At 49.3% G+C, this 17962-nt stretch overlaps 2 protein-coding genes across 2 annotated transcripts in view; one reads left to right on the forward strand and one right to left on the reverse strand.

Annotated features, from left to right (window-relative positions):
- The window catches only part of Med9 (mediator complex subunit 9), a 13135-nt gene extending 997 nt beyond the window's left edge, over positions 1-12138 (forward strand). Inside the window, exon 2 of the mRNA XM_021177806.2 lies at positions 11586-12138. Coding sequence (XP_021033465.1) covers positions 11586-11802 — 217 coding nt within the window. The 3' untranslated portion in view covers positions 11803-12138. The remainder of the gene's footprint in view (positions 1-11585) is intronic.
- A 2063-nt stretch (positions 12139-14201) lies between these two features.
- Rasd1 (ras related dexamethasone induced 1) lies at positions 14202-17891 on the reverse strand. The gene is made up of 2 exons (XM_021177805.2): positions 15531-17891; positions 14202-15390 (listed from the first exon to the last, which is right to left on the reverse strand). The coding sequence occupies exons 1-2, from the start codon at positions 15814-15816 to the stop codon at positions 14834-14836; spliced, it is 843 nt and encodes a 280-aa protein (XP_021033464.1). The 5' UTR covers positions 15817-17891; the 3' UTR covers positions 14202-14833.
- Positions 17892-17962: the final 71 nt, after the last annotated feature.

Consider the following 17962-nt stretch of genomic DNA (forward strand, 5'->3'; position numbering starts at 1 on the left):
GCCTTTAATCCCAGCACTCAGGAGGCAGAGGCAGGCAGATTTCTGAGTTCGAGGCCAGCCTGGTCTACAGAGTGAGTTCCAGGACAGCCAGGGCTATGCAGAGAAACCCTGTCTCCAAACAAACAAACAAGTGGAGAGGGGAGAAGTGATGCTAGGAAACATTTGAAACGAAGACACAGAAGTTGCTCTGAATGATTGTGTCCCACTATTAACTTTATTCTAATAATTCTAATAGAATATACAAGGGTCTTTTAGGCCCAAAGTCTCCAGTCTCCATGATGGCCTATGTTTTTGTTCCCTCCATATACGCTTGGGTCATTTCCAAGAGGTACACTGTTTGGTGCAAGCATTCTCAAGTGTGCTTTGATAAACTTAGGTGATGCAGAACAGTTACTGCCTGGTGCCTCTTGGTGCAGTCAGGATTCTTAGCAACACTGGGAGTTGGACAGGTTGGTGGGTAAGAGCACTCGCGGTACAAACGGCACAAGGATCTGAGTTCCAATCCTCAGCGTCCACATAAAAAGCCAGTCACGGCTGCTCGTGCCTGGAGCCCTGGCGTCCCAGTACTACAGACAGATCTCAAGAGCTCTGGCCAGCCTACCTGGCTGACACTGTTAACTTCCTATTTAATATGAGACAGACCCTGTCTCAAGGCAAAGAGCTACAGTATAATAAGTCCATAAACTAGTGACATCATTATTTATTATCATTATCAAGCATTAAGAACTACCTGTAGTTGTATAGGTAATACTTTTATCCATCAGGCAGTATGCTTTTTTTTCACACTCTTGTGTGTGGCGCATTCTGCTGCAACATTACCACAACTACTTTGTCATTAGGCAAAGGAAGGTTTGGGTCACATTATAAGCATTAGACCGTTACTGAATATATGATCTGGCATTGACCAGGTTATTTAGCACGTACCTGTATAGCCACAGGACACTAGGTACAAACCTCTGAATTTCTTCTTAACCATTAAATACTAAAAGTAAATTAAGACAAGATTACAGTTCCAGTCACATTTAGGGACATTGGCAAGCCCTCTTGCTGGAGTTGAGGCAGTCTGGGTTTCTTGCTCTGGTGGTTTGGCGTTTGCCTTAGGGCTGCTACTGCTGTGCTAAAACACTGACCAAAAGCAAACTGTGGAGGAAAGGGTTTATCTGACTTACACTTCTGGATCCCTTTTCCTCACTGGAGGAAGTCAGCAGGAACCCGCAGGCAGGGGCTGATGTAGAGGCCATGGAGGAGTGCTTTCTTCACACTTCTTGCTCAGTGCGCTCTCTCTTCCTTTTTTATTGTGTTTGTTTCTCCTTGTATTCCTGGCTGTCCTGGAACTATTTTTAAGCCAGGTTGGCCTCAAATTCAGAAGTCTGCTTGCGTCTACACCCCTACGTACTGGGATTAATGTCATGAGCCACCACTGCCCAACTTCAGCGTGCTTTCTTACTCTAGTAAGACCACCAGCCCAGGGTGACTCCCCACAGTGGGCATCACTAGTTAGGATGCTCTTCAGGCTTGCATACAGCATGCTCCTGTGGGAGCATTTTCCCAACTGAGTTTCCTTCCTCTCTGCTGACCCTGTGTTAAGTTGACATAAAAGTGGGATAGCACAGCGCTCATCTGCCACTTTTCAAATGACTGCAAAACCTTGGTTCTCATGTTAACTCCTCTTGGCTTCAGACAACGTGAACCTCCCGTATGCAGGGTAAGGCAGACTGTCCCCTCTGTGTTAGCTGTTGGCAAGTACATGATGAGATGGAAGTGAGGAAAATAAAAGCCTCACCATCTCAGGGCAGTGCTGGAGTATTGGTTTATTCAGAGTAACATGGAAAATCAGAACACAGATGTGTACACATTCACCTATGCCTCAGGAAGGATCCTCCTAAGCCGGAAGAGCAGTTGGGTTGGGCCAGCCTCAGTGACAGGAACACGATGTGAAGTCAGAGGGTCTGAGGTCAAGTCTCTGCCTAAGCTTGCTTTATCATCTTCGTTAATAGTTTTCCCAGGCGGCAATTTTCTCTCGATACATCAGTAGTAGTTAGATCTCAGTGGTGGTGCACACCTTTAGCCCCCAACACTCAGGCCACTGAGGCAAATCTCTTGAGTTTAAGGCTAACCTGGTCTACATATCTACTTCCAGCCAGCTAGGAACATTAGGTTCAAACCTCAGCTCTGTGACTTATGACTAGGTAGGCTTGGGCCGGTAGCTCACTTCTCATATAGAACTGGGAGATAGTCTAAAGTGCAGACCTGTGAAAGATGGCAGGGTGATCACATGGGCTTGTCTAAAGGACCCACAAGGAATTTTTTTATTTAGCATATAAGAACTGGAAGGACAAGCAATGATTGCCAGAAAATAGCTGGCCAGAGCTACCTTACCTACTGACCCTGAAGCATCAACCTTCACCCCCAGAGCCTTATAGAAACCTCTGCAAGCAATATGAAAGAAGGCGGGCTAAGATCAGGGAACAGTCAAAGGACATGCCCACCCTCTTCCACCCTGGCAAACAGTGAAAATATTGCTCTGCCCAGAATTGATCCTTTAGAGCCGTGGTTCTCACCCTTCCTTTTTTATTTTTTATTTTTTTTATTTTTGGTTTTTCAAGACAGGGTTTCTTTGGCTGTCCTGGAACTCACTCTGTAGACCAGGCTGGCAGAAATTTGTCTGTCTCTGCCTCCCAAGTGCTGGTATTTAAGGCATGTGCCACCACTGCCCGGCATTCTCACCCTTCCTAATGGTGCAACCGTCACGTGGTGACCTCCCAAATGTAAAATTATTTTGGTGGTACTTCATAACTGTAGTTTTGCTACTGTTATGAGTCGAATGTAAATATGTGATAAACCCCCAAGGGGGTCAGTCGTGACCCACAGGTTGAGAACTACTGCTTTAAAAGGACGAGCCAGAGTCAACGTGGGACATGTACCATACTTGGGCTGGGAAGGGAAAGAAGCTTAAAACAGGGATTATGACCTCCTTGGTCACTCCTCGCTCTGTGGCTGCTAGCCTGGCAGAGAGAATAAGGTGCCTTCCCTCAAGTGTCTGACTAGCAGAAGAGAAAAGACACTGGCTTTTCTTTCTCCAAGAAAAGCTAGGTCCATTATCTTACAAGAGTTAAGATGTGATACTCCTACTCGGCGCCTTTAATGTCCACTTGCAAGGATGTGACTGACAGCGCTGGCCACTAGGCATGTATAGGAAACTGCAGTAAGAAAGACAGGACCCAAGAGAAAGCAGTATGGTACTGTCTAAATGGAAAACGTAGGCCGCACAACCACTGAAGCAGGGACCTGCAGTTTCTGTCTTGATAGCCATTGCTCATTTCATCTTCTTAGCTGACTTCCAAACTTCAGATCGGGCTACTTCAGTTAACCTGAAATGGCTGTAAGTCTGCCACCTGTGAAGCAGTAAGACAAATGAAAGATAGACGGCATGGAGGAAAGTAGACAGTAATCTGTCTCCCTCTCTTCCCCACTGGCTCCCTCTCCTGGCTCTGTACTTAGTTCCACAGAGGACTGAGCCATCCGTCCTTGAAACTCCACCAACGTGTGCTCTGCTCCTGCAGTTGCGGTGAAATGAGTACCTGGGTCTGCAGGGTCACCATGGGTTCTCTTAGAGTCCCTGGGAGAAATTTCCAGTGCTGTGCTGTGTGGATATAACACGCCAGTCACTGTCAGCAAAGCTGGAGAGAATGTGCCAAGTTATGTTTCCATTCCCAGTGTATTTCTCTCTTCTCTCCCATACCTCTGCTGCTGCTACTAAACTTTTAACCAGGCTGGTCTGGTGGGTAGGTTAGAAATGATAGTTGATTGTTGTCTTTTATTATTTAAGTATACCATCTTTTCATATGCAATTTTAATTAGTCTTAAGACAGGATCTTACTCTATTGCTCTAGATGGCCTGGTTGTGTAGACCAGGCTGGCCTCCGGAGGACCTGACTGAGGTGTGCACCGCCACGCCCAGCGCAGGTCCCTTTTTGGCTTTGCTTTATGTGCTGTTCCCTGCTTGCTTCCTGGGCTTCTGTGGAGCCGTGCTTCCTGTCTCGCCTTTCCAGTGTAAACTCCCGGGTGCTTGACTCCTCTTTCATCTTTGAAATGGTCATGGTGGGTTTTCCCGCCTTAAAATTGTGATTTCATGTAGTCAGATTCGTTCAGCTTCTATTTGACAGCTTCTGAGTGTGCTCCAGTGTTTGTTCCTTTTCTTGTCATGTGACAAAAACACCACTTGAAAACCCTATGGGAGAATGTCTGTTTCCGGCTCACTGTTTGATAGGGTTAGTCCATCCTGATGGGGAGTCTGGCAAAACACAGTCAGATCTCTCCATCATGGTGTCTAGGAAGAAGAGAGAGGGAGAGAAGGGGGCAGGGAGAAAATCCTTCCCAAGGATAATGCTCCCAGCACCCTAACTCCTTCAGCTCTGCCCCCTTCTTAAAGTCTCTAGAAGTTCCCATTAATAGTATTACCAAGTGTTTAAAATATGATTCTGTGGGAGACATTTTGTATCAAAGCATAACAGATTCTTGCTTATTAATTAAGGCTTTGAGACTAGGGTGTGGCTCAGTGTTGGAGCACTTGCCTGGGGTGTGCAAGGTCCTGGGTTCTATCCACAATGCTACAATACAACAGTAAAACAAAGTCTGGTTTATTTCTGGTTTCTGAGACACGGTTTCTGTATGTTGTAGTGTTGGCTAGCTGTCCTGGGACTTGATATGTAGAGCAGGCTGGCCTTGAACTCATAGAGATCCTCCTGGCTCTGCCTCTGGAGGGGTGAGATTAAGGATGTGGCACACCCAGTGCAAAAGAAAAGGTCTTATATAGTGGCCTCCTTTTCCTAGAACATTTGTGCTTCCGGTTTTCACATTTAAGTTTTAGATGTTTGCAGGCGATATGTTTGTGGAGAGTAAAGGGTGGACAGACAGTCTCCTCTGCCTCCTCTTTCCAATGCCAGTTATGAAGGATATAAAATACTGTTGCTCATGTTTGCTGCTGCCTTCTAATCGTACACTCGCTCTCCAGATGTTTTCTGATCCTCTAGACACCCTAGTCTCCAATACCGAGTTATTTTAGTCCTGAGCTTTGTTGTTGTTGGTTTGTTTTTTGAGACAGGGTTTCTCTGTGTAGCCCTGGCTGTCCTGGAACTCACTCTGTAGACCAGGCTGGCCTCGAACTCAGAAATCTGCCTGCCTCTGCCTCCCGAGTGCTGAGCTCTTTACTGTTTGTTTCTTCCCTACTGAAGCTAGTTTTCCTTCTTGTTCTTGCTTGTCGGTTCTTCCTTGCGGCATCCTTTGCTGCCTTTGCTGCCCAGCTTCCTCATGGTCACGTGCTTGTGGTTATTGGAGCTTTTCCTTTTAACTTGCACTGTTCTTCACTCATCCAGGTCTGTAACCTCAGTTTTGGATCTTACATCTTATTGTCACCTTTTTTTTCAAGGCAGGGTTTCTCTGTGTGGCTTGGCTGACCTGGAACTCATATTGTAGACCAGGCTGGCCTCGAACTCAAGAGATCCACCTGCCTCTGCCTCCTGAGTGCTGGGAATAAAGGTGTGTGCCAGCACCTCCTGGCTTATAGTCGCTTTTTAACTAGTTCTTTTGCCCTTAAAGCCTCTGGAATTCATTCTGTAGGTATTATCAGGTTCATTTTTCTTTTTTCTGAAATTCTTTACAGGAGTAGTGTACAGCGTAATAACTCTATACTGGCACTCAGGAGGGGCAAATATCATTTGAGGCTGAACTACATGGTAAGACCTATCTCAGAGAAAAGCTTTTCTAGGGTTCCCCTTTCTTCCCAAATTGAGCTCAAATGTTCAGCCCTTTATTCATGGGTCACGGCAGACCACATCAGATGCCCTGCCTAGGCATATGCAGAGCCCAGTAGTACAAGTGTCTTTAACTGGGCAGAGCACTGTGGAACCTGTGTGTCTTTAAGGACTCACCTAAGAGGCTACCTCCTACACTTAAGAGTTTTGGAAGCCAGAACCTTCCACTGCACCCTGTAACTTTAATTTTTTTCAAACCTTATTTTTACTGATGGTTCTTAAATGCTTTAACCACCTTTTTACCTGCCACTCACCAGAGATAGTGGGAACGAGAGGATATGACAGGGATAGCGGATGGGGGCTAGCGGAGAGGAGTGGACCTGTCTAGAAAGGTTCCTTGGAGCAACTCCTATCTGTGTTGTCAGGAAACCAGCAGTTCAGTTCACAGGTCAGCAGTGGCAGCTCGATCCACTCACAAGCACTTCACAGATACACCAGCAGTCCAGTTGGGTAGAGTCGGGACAGCAGACACAAATCAACAGCAGTGGCACTACCTAGCAGAGACAGTCAGGCCTCAGTTTTGGCTCAAATCAGGAGGAGGGACCAGGAGGAATGCCAGAAGTTCTCTGGCTGTGCCTCTCTGAGGGAAGCAGTGATCAGCGAAGACTCGAGACACACAAGTGTTATAAGCAAGCCTAGCTCAGCCTGTCACTGTCCTTTTTATACCATCCAAACATCACATGTCTTCCACGGGTCTTGCCTCATCACATGTCTTGCCTTAGCACGTATGTCTGTTTCAGCTGACATCACTCTGCCAATCAGCCCCAAGTCTATGGAAGCGGCAAGATATTGCAGCACACCACCAGAAGTTTTTTTTTTTTTTTTTTTTTTTTTTTTTTTTGGTGTGTTTCTCTCTGTGGAGTCCTGACAAACGGAGCTTAACTAGGCAGTGTAAGGTGGACCAATATATACCTGTCGTTAGCGAAGAATCCTTCATTACGTGACCTTTCACTTGCTTGCTTTAGCAGAATATCCTGTCTCCTGTGTCTGCTTCAGCTAAACATTCCTTCATGTGTTTGCCCCAGCAAAACACCATCTAGCCACTTTCCAAAGAAGCCTTAAGTTTCCACTTGAGCACCCTATGTTGCCACCTGGTCATTGGAGACTGGCTGAAACAGCCCTGCTGAGAGTTGGACTCCAAATAATGGCACTCCTCTCTTCATTTTTCCTATAGTTGAATGAACAATTATGTGAACGAGTAGTTTGCCAGGCCTGCTTGTACAGCCTTGTACAGCTAGCTACTGGGCAGGAGTGAGAAGAGGACTGAGTTCCAGGCCCACCTGGGCAAGAGAAATTGGAAAGAAGACTGGGGATGTAACTTAGTGGTTGAGTGTTTGCCTTTCAACCATGATGCCCTAGATTCACTTCCAGACTAGAATTGACAGGCTTTTCATTCATGTATTTTTAATATTTATTTGTTTGTTTGTTTATTGTTTTGAGGTAGGGTCTCTCTGTATAGTCCTGGAACTACTATGTTGACTAGGATGGACTTGAACCCTTAGAGAAACGCCTGCCTCTGCCTCACGTGCTGAGATTAAAGGTGTGTACCATTGCATTCAGCGTGGTTTTTTAAGCTTGAAAAAAATGAAGAGAGGAAATGCTTGTAAGAACTATTATAAATCCCACTCTCTGAGGCCTCTTTTTTTTTTTTTTTTTTTGGTTTTTCGAGACAGGGTTTCTCTGTGTAGCACTGGCTATCCTGGAACTCACTTTGTAGACCAGACTAGACTCGAACTCAGAAATCCACCTGACTCTGCCTCCCGAGTGCTGGGATTAAAAGGAATGCGCCACCATGGCCCAGCAGAGGCCTCTTTTTGTATATACTGAAGCTACAGGGACATAGACTGGGAAGAAGGAGTAAGCCACGACCGCCAAATTCAGTTTATCTCATCTGAGTTTGGAACTAAGTGTCCCAGCCTGCCAGTTCTGAAGTGAGCTATCCCTTCCTGTCTCACTGCTTGTCTGCCACTTTTTGGCCCACCCAGTTAGTAGGCTGTCAATTTGGGAGCTCAAGCAATGTAGTTTTAATTAAATGTCAAACTTTTACCAGGTGTTTTAGGTTGCTCGTGGGTACAGGAGAGCCATCCTTGTTGACCCAGCACAGGAAGTTCAAGTGTTGAGCTCAAGCATCCCTCCCGCCTGCACTGCTCACCGCAGGTCAGCAAGACCTCTTTTATGGGAACAGGGCGTTGCTGACCTGCCTCTTCCCACACACAGGCTCCTCGCCAGCTGAGACCTGCTGGGCTGTGTAGGAAGCACCCTCACAGATGTCTGGGATTTGCAATTCTGCCCTGTGTCCACCTTGTGCCTACTGTCTTTCTCAGCTGTGTCCTGGAGTAGAAAGGGTACCCTTAGGACGTGTCTGAAGAACGCTTGGAAGAACTGCTTCCCTGTGTCTGCTTCTGTGCTAGGTCTTTGCAGACTCACAGTAGAAGTACCCAGGCCCTGATGGCCTCCATGAGGGCAGCCTCCCTTCCAGCAGAAAATATAGTAAAAGAAAAGCTGCTAGGGAAGGGGTCCTGGGAAGCGAAAGTACTTGGAATGGCCCTACAGCCTCTCACAGTTGGATCTGTCCTGTGGGTATGTTGGGGTGGAGGGCCACCACAGTTCTTAAGAGGCATAGTGACCTGCTCAGACTTGGATATCTAAAGTCCAGGATAGGACAGGGGTCTTGGGAGAAGGGGAGGACTCTATGTCTAAGAAGCAGTGGCAATGGTTGTCTGAAGTAGTCTAGAGCTGGACACATAGCTGGGAGAATCAGAGAGGGCAGCCTTAGTGGGTGAGGGCTGCTGTCCCCAGTGGATGTGGACAGAGACAGGCAAATGGCTGGTTCACTGTGGAGGGGCTAGACACAGGAGAGGGGGATGTGGGAGTTGCTGGGAGTGAGCAAACAGCCTGAAGGTGTGCTGTAGAACAGCTTGCTTTTTCAAACTTGTTTAAGTAGCAGAACCTTCCGTAACTTGAAGAGAATGAAAACACAAGCAATCCTGTGTCAGATGGCAGCTAGTGTGGGAGGTCCAGACCAGAGCCACTGTCCCAAAGACTGGTGGGTGCTGGCAGAACTACAGAGAAAACCTGATCACTGCGACACAGTGGGGAGCCACGGACACACTCGGGAGAGACATCCTGAGTTTTGCAGAGGTGTATGTTTATGTTTGAGAAGGGGTCTTGGTGTGCTGCCTAACCTGACCTCAAACTTGGTTTTCCTGCCTCAGTCTCCCAAGAAATTGGGATTATAGGTGTCCGTGTGCCTAGCTCAGAGGGCATTCTGGCAGTTTCTATCAAAAAATTAAATAAAATCTTTAATCCGGATTTTTCTGGTATGACATCTTTCCAGAGCCCTTGCACAGTTATGCAAAGGTGCGTGTGTACAGTGCCCACTGTCATTTCGATGAATTGCAAACACTCCAAATAATTGTTTGTAAATAACTTCACAATGTAATCAAATGCATAGTAATGTGGAAAGACAAGAATGAGAGCCACATTTGATAGACTGTCAGAATAACAAAAGTATACGTATGGTTGTCTGAAATTGCATGTTTTGAAATGCTCTACTACAGTTTACATCGTATGCTAACACAGGTGTCTCTGAGACTTGGAACTAAAAGGACTTCCCTTTTCTATCAATTTGGAATTCTTCCCTCCAGCATCTACTAAATAAGAGAAGAATTAATCTGGGGAAAGTGAAAGCCAATGGACTCAGTAGTGGAGGCGAGGACTGAGGGACACTAGCCCAGGGTGGTCAGCAGGGACAGATAGGTGCGTGCTTCTGTGGAGGATGGATGTCAGATGGCCCCCAGATCAGGTTATCAGAGGTGAGGGGCGTGACTGGCCTGCTGGCCCATGTCTTCCCTTGCTTTTGCATTGCTGGAGAACACACTGCCCATTGTTGTCAGTTTGCTTCTATGCAAAAAAGAAATTGGGAAAAACCAGGGCATGTTCTTAGATGCTCCCATCTTTCCTAGGCTTTTATCCAAGAGCCTGGGACCCACGTCCAGATGCCTATGCTAGCTGTAGAGAGGATGCTCTGCTCTTCCTGCCCCCAAGGCTATAGTATTTCTGCCCACTCCTTAAGAAAGCACAGTAGATGGGACCACGATGCTCTAACTTTGTCCTTGTTTGTATGACTCCCATCGATCCTGACCTAGTCTCTCGATTTCCCTTCTAAAGTTGGATGGTGACTAACGCTGAGCACAAAGGCGGGCCCATTTAGAGCTTTCTGCTTTTATTCCCTCACTATCTAAGTCTGACCCTGTTCTTTAGACCTGGGGATTTCACTGTCTCATAGTCATCCTGGCAGTTCCTGAATAGATGCTTTCCTCACCCCAGGACGTCTGTGCTATTTACCACTACCAACTAGGGCCGGTGAATGGCCTGCTGCAGAGCTCTGCAGCCCAGCTCCCTCCGGTGGCTTTCCCGATGGGTTCTGTTTCTTGTCTGAAGGCTACCCCCTTCCCCCAAAGTTCACCCTGTAAAGAATGGTTATCTGGAGTTTGGAGAGTTTGAGAAGTGAGCGTCTGAAACATGGCCCACACTTTGCTTTCTGAATTAGAATTTCTTCGGGGCTGAGTTATTTTTACTACAGGAATTAATACTACAAACCTCCTTCCCTGTCTTAATTTTGTGGGTTTTTTGTTTGTTTTTCTTGTATCTTTCTAGCATTGTGGTGTAAACCAGTTTTGTTAAAGTGTACTTTAAATTCTGACAGCGGATTAGTGGTGGCCCTCGGTGTCTGCACACTGAGCAGAGCTGGTTCCAAAGCTCCTCTGCTCCTGGCCTTGGGGCAGTGCCTTTGTCCCTAGGCTTTGGTTCTTTCGCTTCAGGTTGATAGCAGGAGTGGGGTCTCTGCCATGCCAGGGCTGTGAACAGATAGGAATGGTCTGCCTTCAAAATGACCTTGACCCAGAGGAAGGCATCCACAGAGCTGTGCTAGAGGAGAGCCTGTGTCTGCTGAGAGTGTTCCAGTGGCCTGGAGCTGGTTCACAATGCATAACTAGCTCTATAGGAGTTCATCTTTATGTTAACAGGCCTAAGCAAGCACCACAGCTCAGTGAAATGAAGGCCCTGCTAACTGGCAAAGCCTCCTGGTTGGCCTGCAGACGGCTCAGGTCAGGTGAAATGAGTGTTTGACCACGTCTGGTTTTCTTTGTTTTTGGAAGGGTCACCTGATGGTTGGTGATGGAGATCCATTTAGCACAGCTGCACCTGCTTTCCAAGCACTCGTCCTTTTGGCAGGTGGTGTTTTGGAAATGTTACTGGGTTTGTGTGTGTGGTGTGTGCACACGGTTGAGTGGCAGGGAGAGCAGAGGCGGGCACTTGTGCCCAGCTTCATCACTCTTCCCAGTGTTGTCTTGCACAGAACCTGAGCCTTGCTGTTTCAGCTTCTGCAGTCTGCCTGTTTCTACATCCTCCATCCCACACAAGCCTGAGCTGGGTTTATAGGCATGTTCTTGAACGTAGTGTCCTGTGTGTAGGGCCAGGTTGGTGAGACAGCTGTGATGAAGCCTACTTGGTCCCTGCCATCACAGAAAGTTAAAGTATCTGACTTGTCAAGTATGCTAGTCGGGAGTGGTTTTATGAGCTTAAAGCTAAAGAACAAAACAAAACAAATAAAAGACCAATCCTTGTCTTCTGAAGCAGGCAACCTAGTTAGGGAACAGACATGTCTAACATCATTCTAAAAGGTATCAGAGGTGTAGAACAAGGAAGCCATTGTGGAGATGAGCTACTCATACTAATAACTGACTGCCTTCTCCTTCCCCTGTTGCCCAGCATGGACAAGGACAGCCCGGATCTCCACCAGGACCTGAACGCCCTCAAAACCAAGTTCCAGGAGCTGCGGAAGCTCATAGGCACCATGCCCGGCATCCACGTGAGCCCCGAGCAGCAGCAGCAGCAGCTCCACAGCCTCCGAGAGCAAGTGAGGACCAAGAACGAGCTGCTGCAGAAGTACAAGAGCCTCTGCATGTTTGAGATCCCCAAGGAGTAGGCCAACCCCCAGGAGAGCCGCCACCAGACTGAAAGCTCCAGCTCCTTGGGAGCCCGGCTCAAATCTTTGAGGCCACATGCGGCTGGTGTGGGGCCTCAGTGCTATCTCAGCCCTGACCATGTCCCAGCAGATCTACAGGGCACAGAGGGAGAGGAAATAGCTGTTCCCTTCTTTCCCTCAGCTCCTCCCACTCCCGATAGCATCAGCATGGTATCAGGTACATACTGTTCCCATTAACAGCAGTTTCATGAAACATTTGCATAGAATTCATGGGGTAAATTAGGCCTGCACTCAGATGGCATGGATTTATTATAATTAAAGCAAGCTGTGAGAGTATGAACATTGTTTTGAAAGGCCAGAGGGTGGGTGGCTTCTCCCTTGAAACAGTTCACTTCCTTTTTTGTTTGAACTACTGAATGAAACTATATCTCTGGGGGCGTCAGCCCAGAGCTCCACAACCCAGCCACCAACTCCAGTTTCCAGCCTCCTGTATGCTAGCCTTATAGGCTCTTGCTCCCTTTATCTCCATCACTTCTGGCAGTGCTCAGAATAGCCAAAGCACTGCTTGCCTGGGGCCCTTTGTCCTTCCCACACTGGCTCAAAGAGGCTGTTAAGGAAGGAAGCGGCTCTGCCCTGATTCCTATGCCCTGGCTTACCTCGTCATCTCCCCTCTAGCAAAGAAGTCACATTTGCTATTCTGCACATGGTCCCTGCACACTTCTGGTTTGGAGCAAAGTAGCTGGCAGGAGCAATCGGGGCAGTTTCTCAGCCAGGGTTATGTGTGGTTTGAAGGGCGTGGGGAGCTAAGTCTGGAGGTTCCATAGCTGTGTTCTACTTGTAGAGTGTATTCAGCGACTCTCAGGTAGGACACCGTGTTCTCTGTCTCTCAGGGACTGTTACACTGAGGGCACCATGGCCCTTTCCTTCTCAGGAGGAAGGTGAGAAGTACCCAGTTATTGTTTGGATCTTGAAATGGGCACAGCCTGGGCTGACCAGCTTAGGACTTAGCAGGTGCCTGCCAACTGGCCTTCTTGGCAGGAGCGCAGGCTGGGGATGTTTGTTAGCAAGCATTCTGGTGGCATTGCCTATCCAAGCTGCCTCACATTGGGACCCGGAATGTGTGAAAGAGGGTTCTGACTTCCAGGTGTTTGGGCAGAAAAGTGGGCTCTGAGTTTGAGCAGAGGATGCCAATTAAGCCACCTCTGCCTTGGGACTGTTATTTAACTGAATCAGTTACTTTCTGCAAAGTTGAAGCAGTGGCTGAGCCAGTTTTAAGGCTCTGACTGGTTCCTGTAAGCACAGAGCACATGAAATGCAGGGGTTTCAGCTCTTCCTGACAGGGAAGAAAGAAGGTGTCCTTGGAGGTCCGGAGGCTTGGAGGCTTCTGTTCCAGTGTGGTGACCTGTCACATTTTCAGATATATAATTAAAAGTGTGGTCTGCTCTCAGGACACATGGTTTGCCTGTTGTCTCTGTCTCAGTGCTAGGATTCAGACCTTGGAATTACAGGTTTTATAATGAAGAATTAGAGTGGTATGTTGAGTAGGTGGTGTAGAGGGAAATGTTCACTGTGTGCCTTCCACCCAGCATGTGCACCTGTTCACCTAGCACAAAGGCCTGCATGTCTCCTGCAGGGGACCCTGGGGAGCCCAGCCAGTCACTGTTGAGAAGTGAGTGCCTTGCTGAGATTTGAGGAGGTGCAGTTCCTTGGAAGTGGCCCTTCCCAAAACAGGGTTGACAGGACACACTCCCACCCCCACCCCCAAGACACTTTCAAGCATCCCTTGAAGGTCAGAACTCTCTTGGGAAACCCGCAAGTGTTTGGCTCGGCAGCTGCAGCACTGTTGATTCCTTAGAGACCATATTGACCCCTGGCCCTATTTCTCAGCTGCAGATTTGGAGGCTTCAAGGTGACACTTGAGCCCTGAGCTGACAGTAGGAGTGGCAAGGAGATCCTGGTCACAAACTATGAGCCCTTAGCCAACAGGGGGATGGGAAAATGCAGAGAGCTGGGCCTCGCCTGCTTGAGTACTTCTGGGAGCTGCACTAGAAGCGATCTACTTTCCCTGTCCAGGTCCTGGGGCAACCCTGGGGCAAGGGATAAACACAGAGTGCGGGCATCTTCCCAGACATACCTCCCCAGCTCAGCCTCCTTATTTGTGGTAATCAAGGTCGGAGTGTGACAGCTTCCTGTCACCTGCCATGATTAACAGGTAGCCTGTATGAATATTCTCCAAAACAAGGCCCCCTGGTATAGGCCAAGTGAGGCAGAGAGTAGACAGAGCCAGGAGGTCTAGAGCAGGTCCCACTTGGAAGTGGGAGGCCATTTTCCGAAAGCCAGGTCCCTCTCCAGTTCTTGGCCACTAGCACTGAGGCAGGAAACCTAAAAGCAAAGCACCATTTTCCGTTTTTAAATTATTTTATTTTAAATAAAAAATAATAATAAAGACCTCACACAATAGAAATGTAGAGATTTTGTTCATGTCACATTGACACTGGAACTATTAAAGTGCAAGTTTTGTGTTTTGTTTTTCTTTTGGGTAATTGCACACACACATGTAAACAAGTCACTTGGCTATGATTGAACCCCCCACCTCCAGCCAAAGTTTCCAGTTTGCTGAGGACAGAGGTGGCTGACAGCGGTCATGGCAACACCAATCACAGACAAGGTAATGCCCTATTACTAGTCCTGGCCCTGAAGCCAGCAGGACAGTGACTTTAAGTCTCACAGGCTGATGAACTTCACGCTTTCTCTCAAACCTCTTGAGAAAAATGCCAAGTACCCCTCTGCTGGGTCCTGGCATTCCAGAACCGGAGGTGACAGCCCCTGTCTTAGCTAGTTCTCCTTCCTTTCACAGCAGGTGACTGTCCCTTACTGGCTTGGTCTCCCCGGGCTGGATCTCGGAGGGAGGGAGAAGGCCAGTTGGCGCTCCTATGGCACGGACCGGGCAGGCTAGTCCAGGAATCCGATTTGACTTTTGAACAAAAAAGGTCCTCAGGTTGTGTAGCTGACCCTGGGGGGGGGGGGGCTCCTAACTGATGACACAGCGCTCCTTGTCCTTAGCCTGGCTGCCGACACTGGTTTTTTCACGAATGTACATGAGGTCGCTGTGCACGCTGGGTCTGCGAGCAAAGGGCGCCAAGATGCCAAAGGCATCGCCGTGGTCGCCCCCGCCTCCACTGCCCGCACGCAGAAGCTTCTTGTTCCTCAGAGCCTTCTTGTGCAGTACGTCGCAGTACTGCACAGATACCTTGCGGTGCAAGTCGGGGCTCATCTCGCTAGGCAGCTTGGCCATGGCAAAGAGCGCACGGAACATCTGGTCCAAGCTGCTGTTCTTCTTGGCTGAGATCTCGAAGTAGGCACAACGCTTAGGGTCGTCACCCACCAGCTGCTCAATCTCCCGCTGCTCTACTTCCCGGTAGAAGTCCCGGTCCCCTTTGTTACCGCAAATGACCAGCGGCACGTCCACATTCTCTTTGGTTTTGTTCTTGAGACAGGACTTGGTGTCTAGGATTTGCTGTTTGAGCCTTTGCACCTCTTCGAATGAGTCGCGGTTGTCTAAGCTGAACACCAGAATGAAAACGTCTCCTATAAGGGAACGAGTGGGAAAGGTGAGGACAGCTGCCAGGCACAGAGCTGCAGACAGCGCGGCCCCAAGCACAACACACCAGCCCCATCCACTCTCCGCAAGACTCCGGTCCCCCAGTCCCCGTCGACTCCCCACTCACCTGTGAGGATAGAGAGGCGCCGCATGGCGGGAAACGGATGATTGCCGGACGTGTCCAGTATGTCCAACTGGTATACTTCGCCGCGGATCGAGTAAAACTTTCTGTGGAAGTCCTCGATGGTAGGGGTGTAAGCATCCTCGAAACGGCCCGTGAGGAAGCGCGACACAATGGCCGTCTTGCCCACTTTGGATGAGCCGAGGATGACCATCCTGTAGCAGTTCTTGGCCGGGATACTCAGTTCAGAGTCGCTTGGGCACATCTTCTTGATCATCGCGGCCAGTTTCATTGGGTAGAGGGGCCCCAGGGGCGGATGCGTGGCCGAGAGAAGGTAGAGAGAGGGCTGCAGAGGACTCCGGAGTGACGGAAGAGCTTGGCTTCGGGACTGCAGGAGCTGGTCTGGGCTCTTGGGTACAGACAGCGGGCTCAGGCTTTCCGCGCCCCACACCGCCCTTATATTCAGCTGGCCGAAGCCCGGCCAGGCACCTCCCAGCTAAGGTGCGTCACGTCCCGCCCCCGGACGCGCCCGGCTCCTCCTAGACGCAGCGACCTCCGCCTTGGAGCCTGAGGCTCCTCTCCAGACCTACGTGCGCTGAAAGGAAAACTAAATCCAAACTACCGCCAGTGGGATCCGGCGCTTCCCACTTTTGGCCGCAGAGGTCCTGGCTGTGCCATTGATTCACTTACCTCTGGGATCTCCATTCTCTCAACACCAGTGCACAGACACTCACTTTTCTTGAGCCTTAGTTCCCCCCCCCCAAAAAAAAATATCTGTCGATAGCAAAAGGTTTGCTGGACATTTGCCCCAGCGCCAACCCCTTAGGTCCCCGGGGCCCTTGGTGCTCTCCTGGGCTTAGTGTCCGGTGTTTGTGGGTTTCCTACGTTACCGTCCGCGCTTTGCGCTTCAGCCACCAGAGGGAAGCAGGGAGCCCCACGGACGCAACTGGGATGCCTAAGGTTGTGGCCACTCTGGAGAGGGGCAGGAGGCTGGCTGGGGAGCCTGACTGGGAGCACTGTCCCGTGCTCTACTTCCCGTGCTCTACTTTCCCAACTAGAGATAATCTGATCGATGGGGACCTCAGTAGAGGAGAGTCTGTTCCTGACTTCATACTTCGAGACAAGCTCCTTTAAAAAAAAAAAAAAATCAAAACAGGCCAGAGTCCCTACAGCCTCCTATGGCTTTCGGGACTTTTCCCTCTCGTGGGCCAATCATCGTCATTTTGCACTGAGGTGGCTGACTGGGGCCGATGATCTCAGAGGAGGCCTGGAAACACAACGTTCTCTGTAGCTCAGTTTCCCTTTCTGAAAGATGACACTGGTTCCTTGATTGTAAAGATTAAGTACAAACACATCCCGAGACCAGGGCCTGGTCAGAACAATAAAAGTATGTATCAGGGAGGCTGCCTAGGGGAGGAAGCCGGTGGCAGGTTGATCAGTAACCAGGACTGAGTGATGCTTGAGGAGAAACAGGACGTGTCTGCTGCTTGTAAGTGACGACACAGGCAAGCTGTGTTTATTCTGCTCTGACCTTGTCTTATTTAGGAGAGGCCCAGAGACCGAGTGGCTGACATATGCCCCTTGCCCATCCAGGCAGTCTTGGTGTCCCACAGGCAGGGCTAAGGTCATTCCCACGCATCCAGATGCTCGCACTATGACCCAGGATCTCAACAGAAACCCAGTCTCTAGATCAGCAGTGGGCATCCTGCCTGGAGCCCACGCAACGTAGGTGTATTGATTTGGTGGTCCCTGTGCTAAGTGATAATGCTCTCCCTGGAGACAGAGAAGCAGCACTCTGTATTTAACAGATGGGAGAACTGAAGCACAGGGAAGCACGCTGCTGGCCACCTGGCTTCCAGTCTTCCCTTCTTCCCCTCTGCCTGTGCCCCCACAACAGAGCCCACTACACAGGCTGCTGCGGTTGTCTGGCCTGGTTCAATCTAGCAGGATATCCATATTCACTCCCCTTCCCTCCCAGGCTGCTTCTACATCCATATCAATCGAGGAACCTGGGACTCATCAGCTAGATCTAGGACAGGCCAGTTGGGGTGAGTCCTTCACCTCCTGATTCCTGCCCTTGCCCCTGCTCCCCTCCCTTCTCCACCTGGGGTGTCTGCCCTCATCTGGGAGAAGGACCTGTGCCTCAGCCAAACAGGACTGCTGCATTCAGTAATAAGCATAGAGCGTTCACTGCAGGAAGAGGCCTCTTAAGGGGGCAAGCAATGGCTGTGCACCCCAGGCTGAGGCCCTTCTCCTCTGCCTCCAGAAGGCATTGTGTGGAAGGCTGGAGCTCTGACTCAGGATGGGCAGAGCCAATGTCACCATTCCCCTGAGTCTCCAGCCAGTCCCAGGAAGATCCAAGAAATAAGAAGAGAGGGATGAGCCGGGCAGTGGTGGTGCATGCCTTTAATCCTAGCACTTGGGAGGCAGAGGCAGGC

Source organism: Mus caroli, chromosome 11 (assembly GCF_900094665.2).
Source record: "Mus caroli chromosome 11, CAROLI_EIJ_v1.1, whole genome shotgun sequence".
Taxonomy (NCBI): Eukaryota; Metazoa; Chordata; class Mammalia; order Rodentia; family Muridae; genus Mus; species Mus caroli.

Excerpts from the sequence above, each read along its gene's own strand:
- Rasd1 (XM_021177805.2), bottom strand. The coding sequence starts at position 15,816 with ATGAAACTGGCCGCGATGATCAAGAAGATGTGCCCAAGCGACTCTGAA. Across the intron at positions 15,391-15,530 it reads GCGCCTCTCTATCCTCACAG|GAGACGTTTTCATTCTGGTG; the intron begins GTGAGTGGGGAG and ends GTTCCCTTATAG.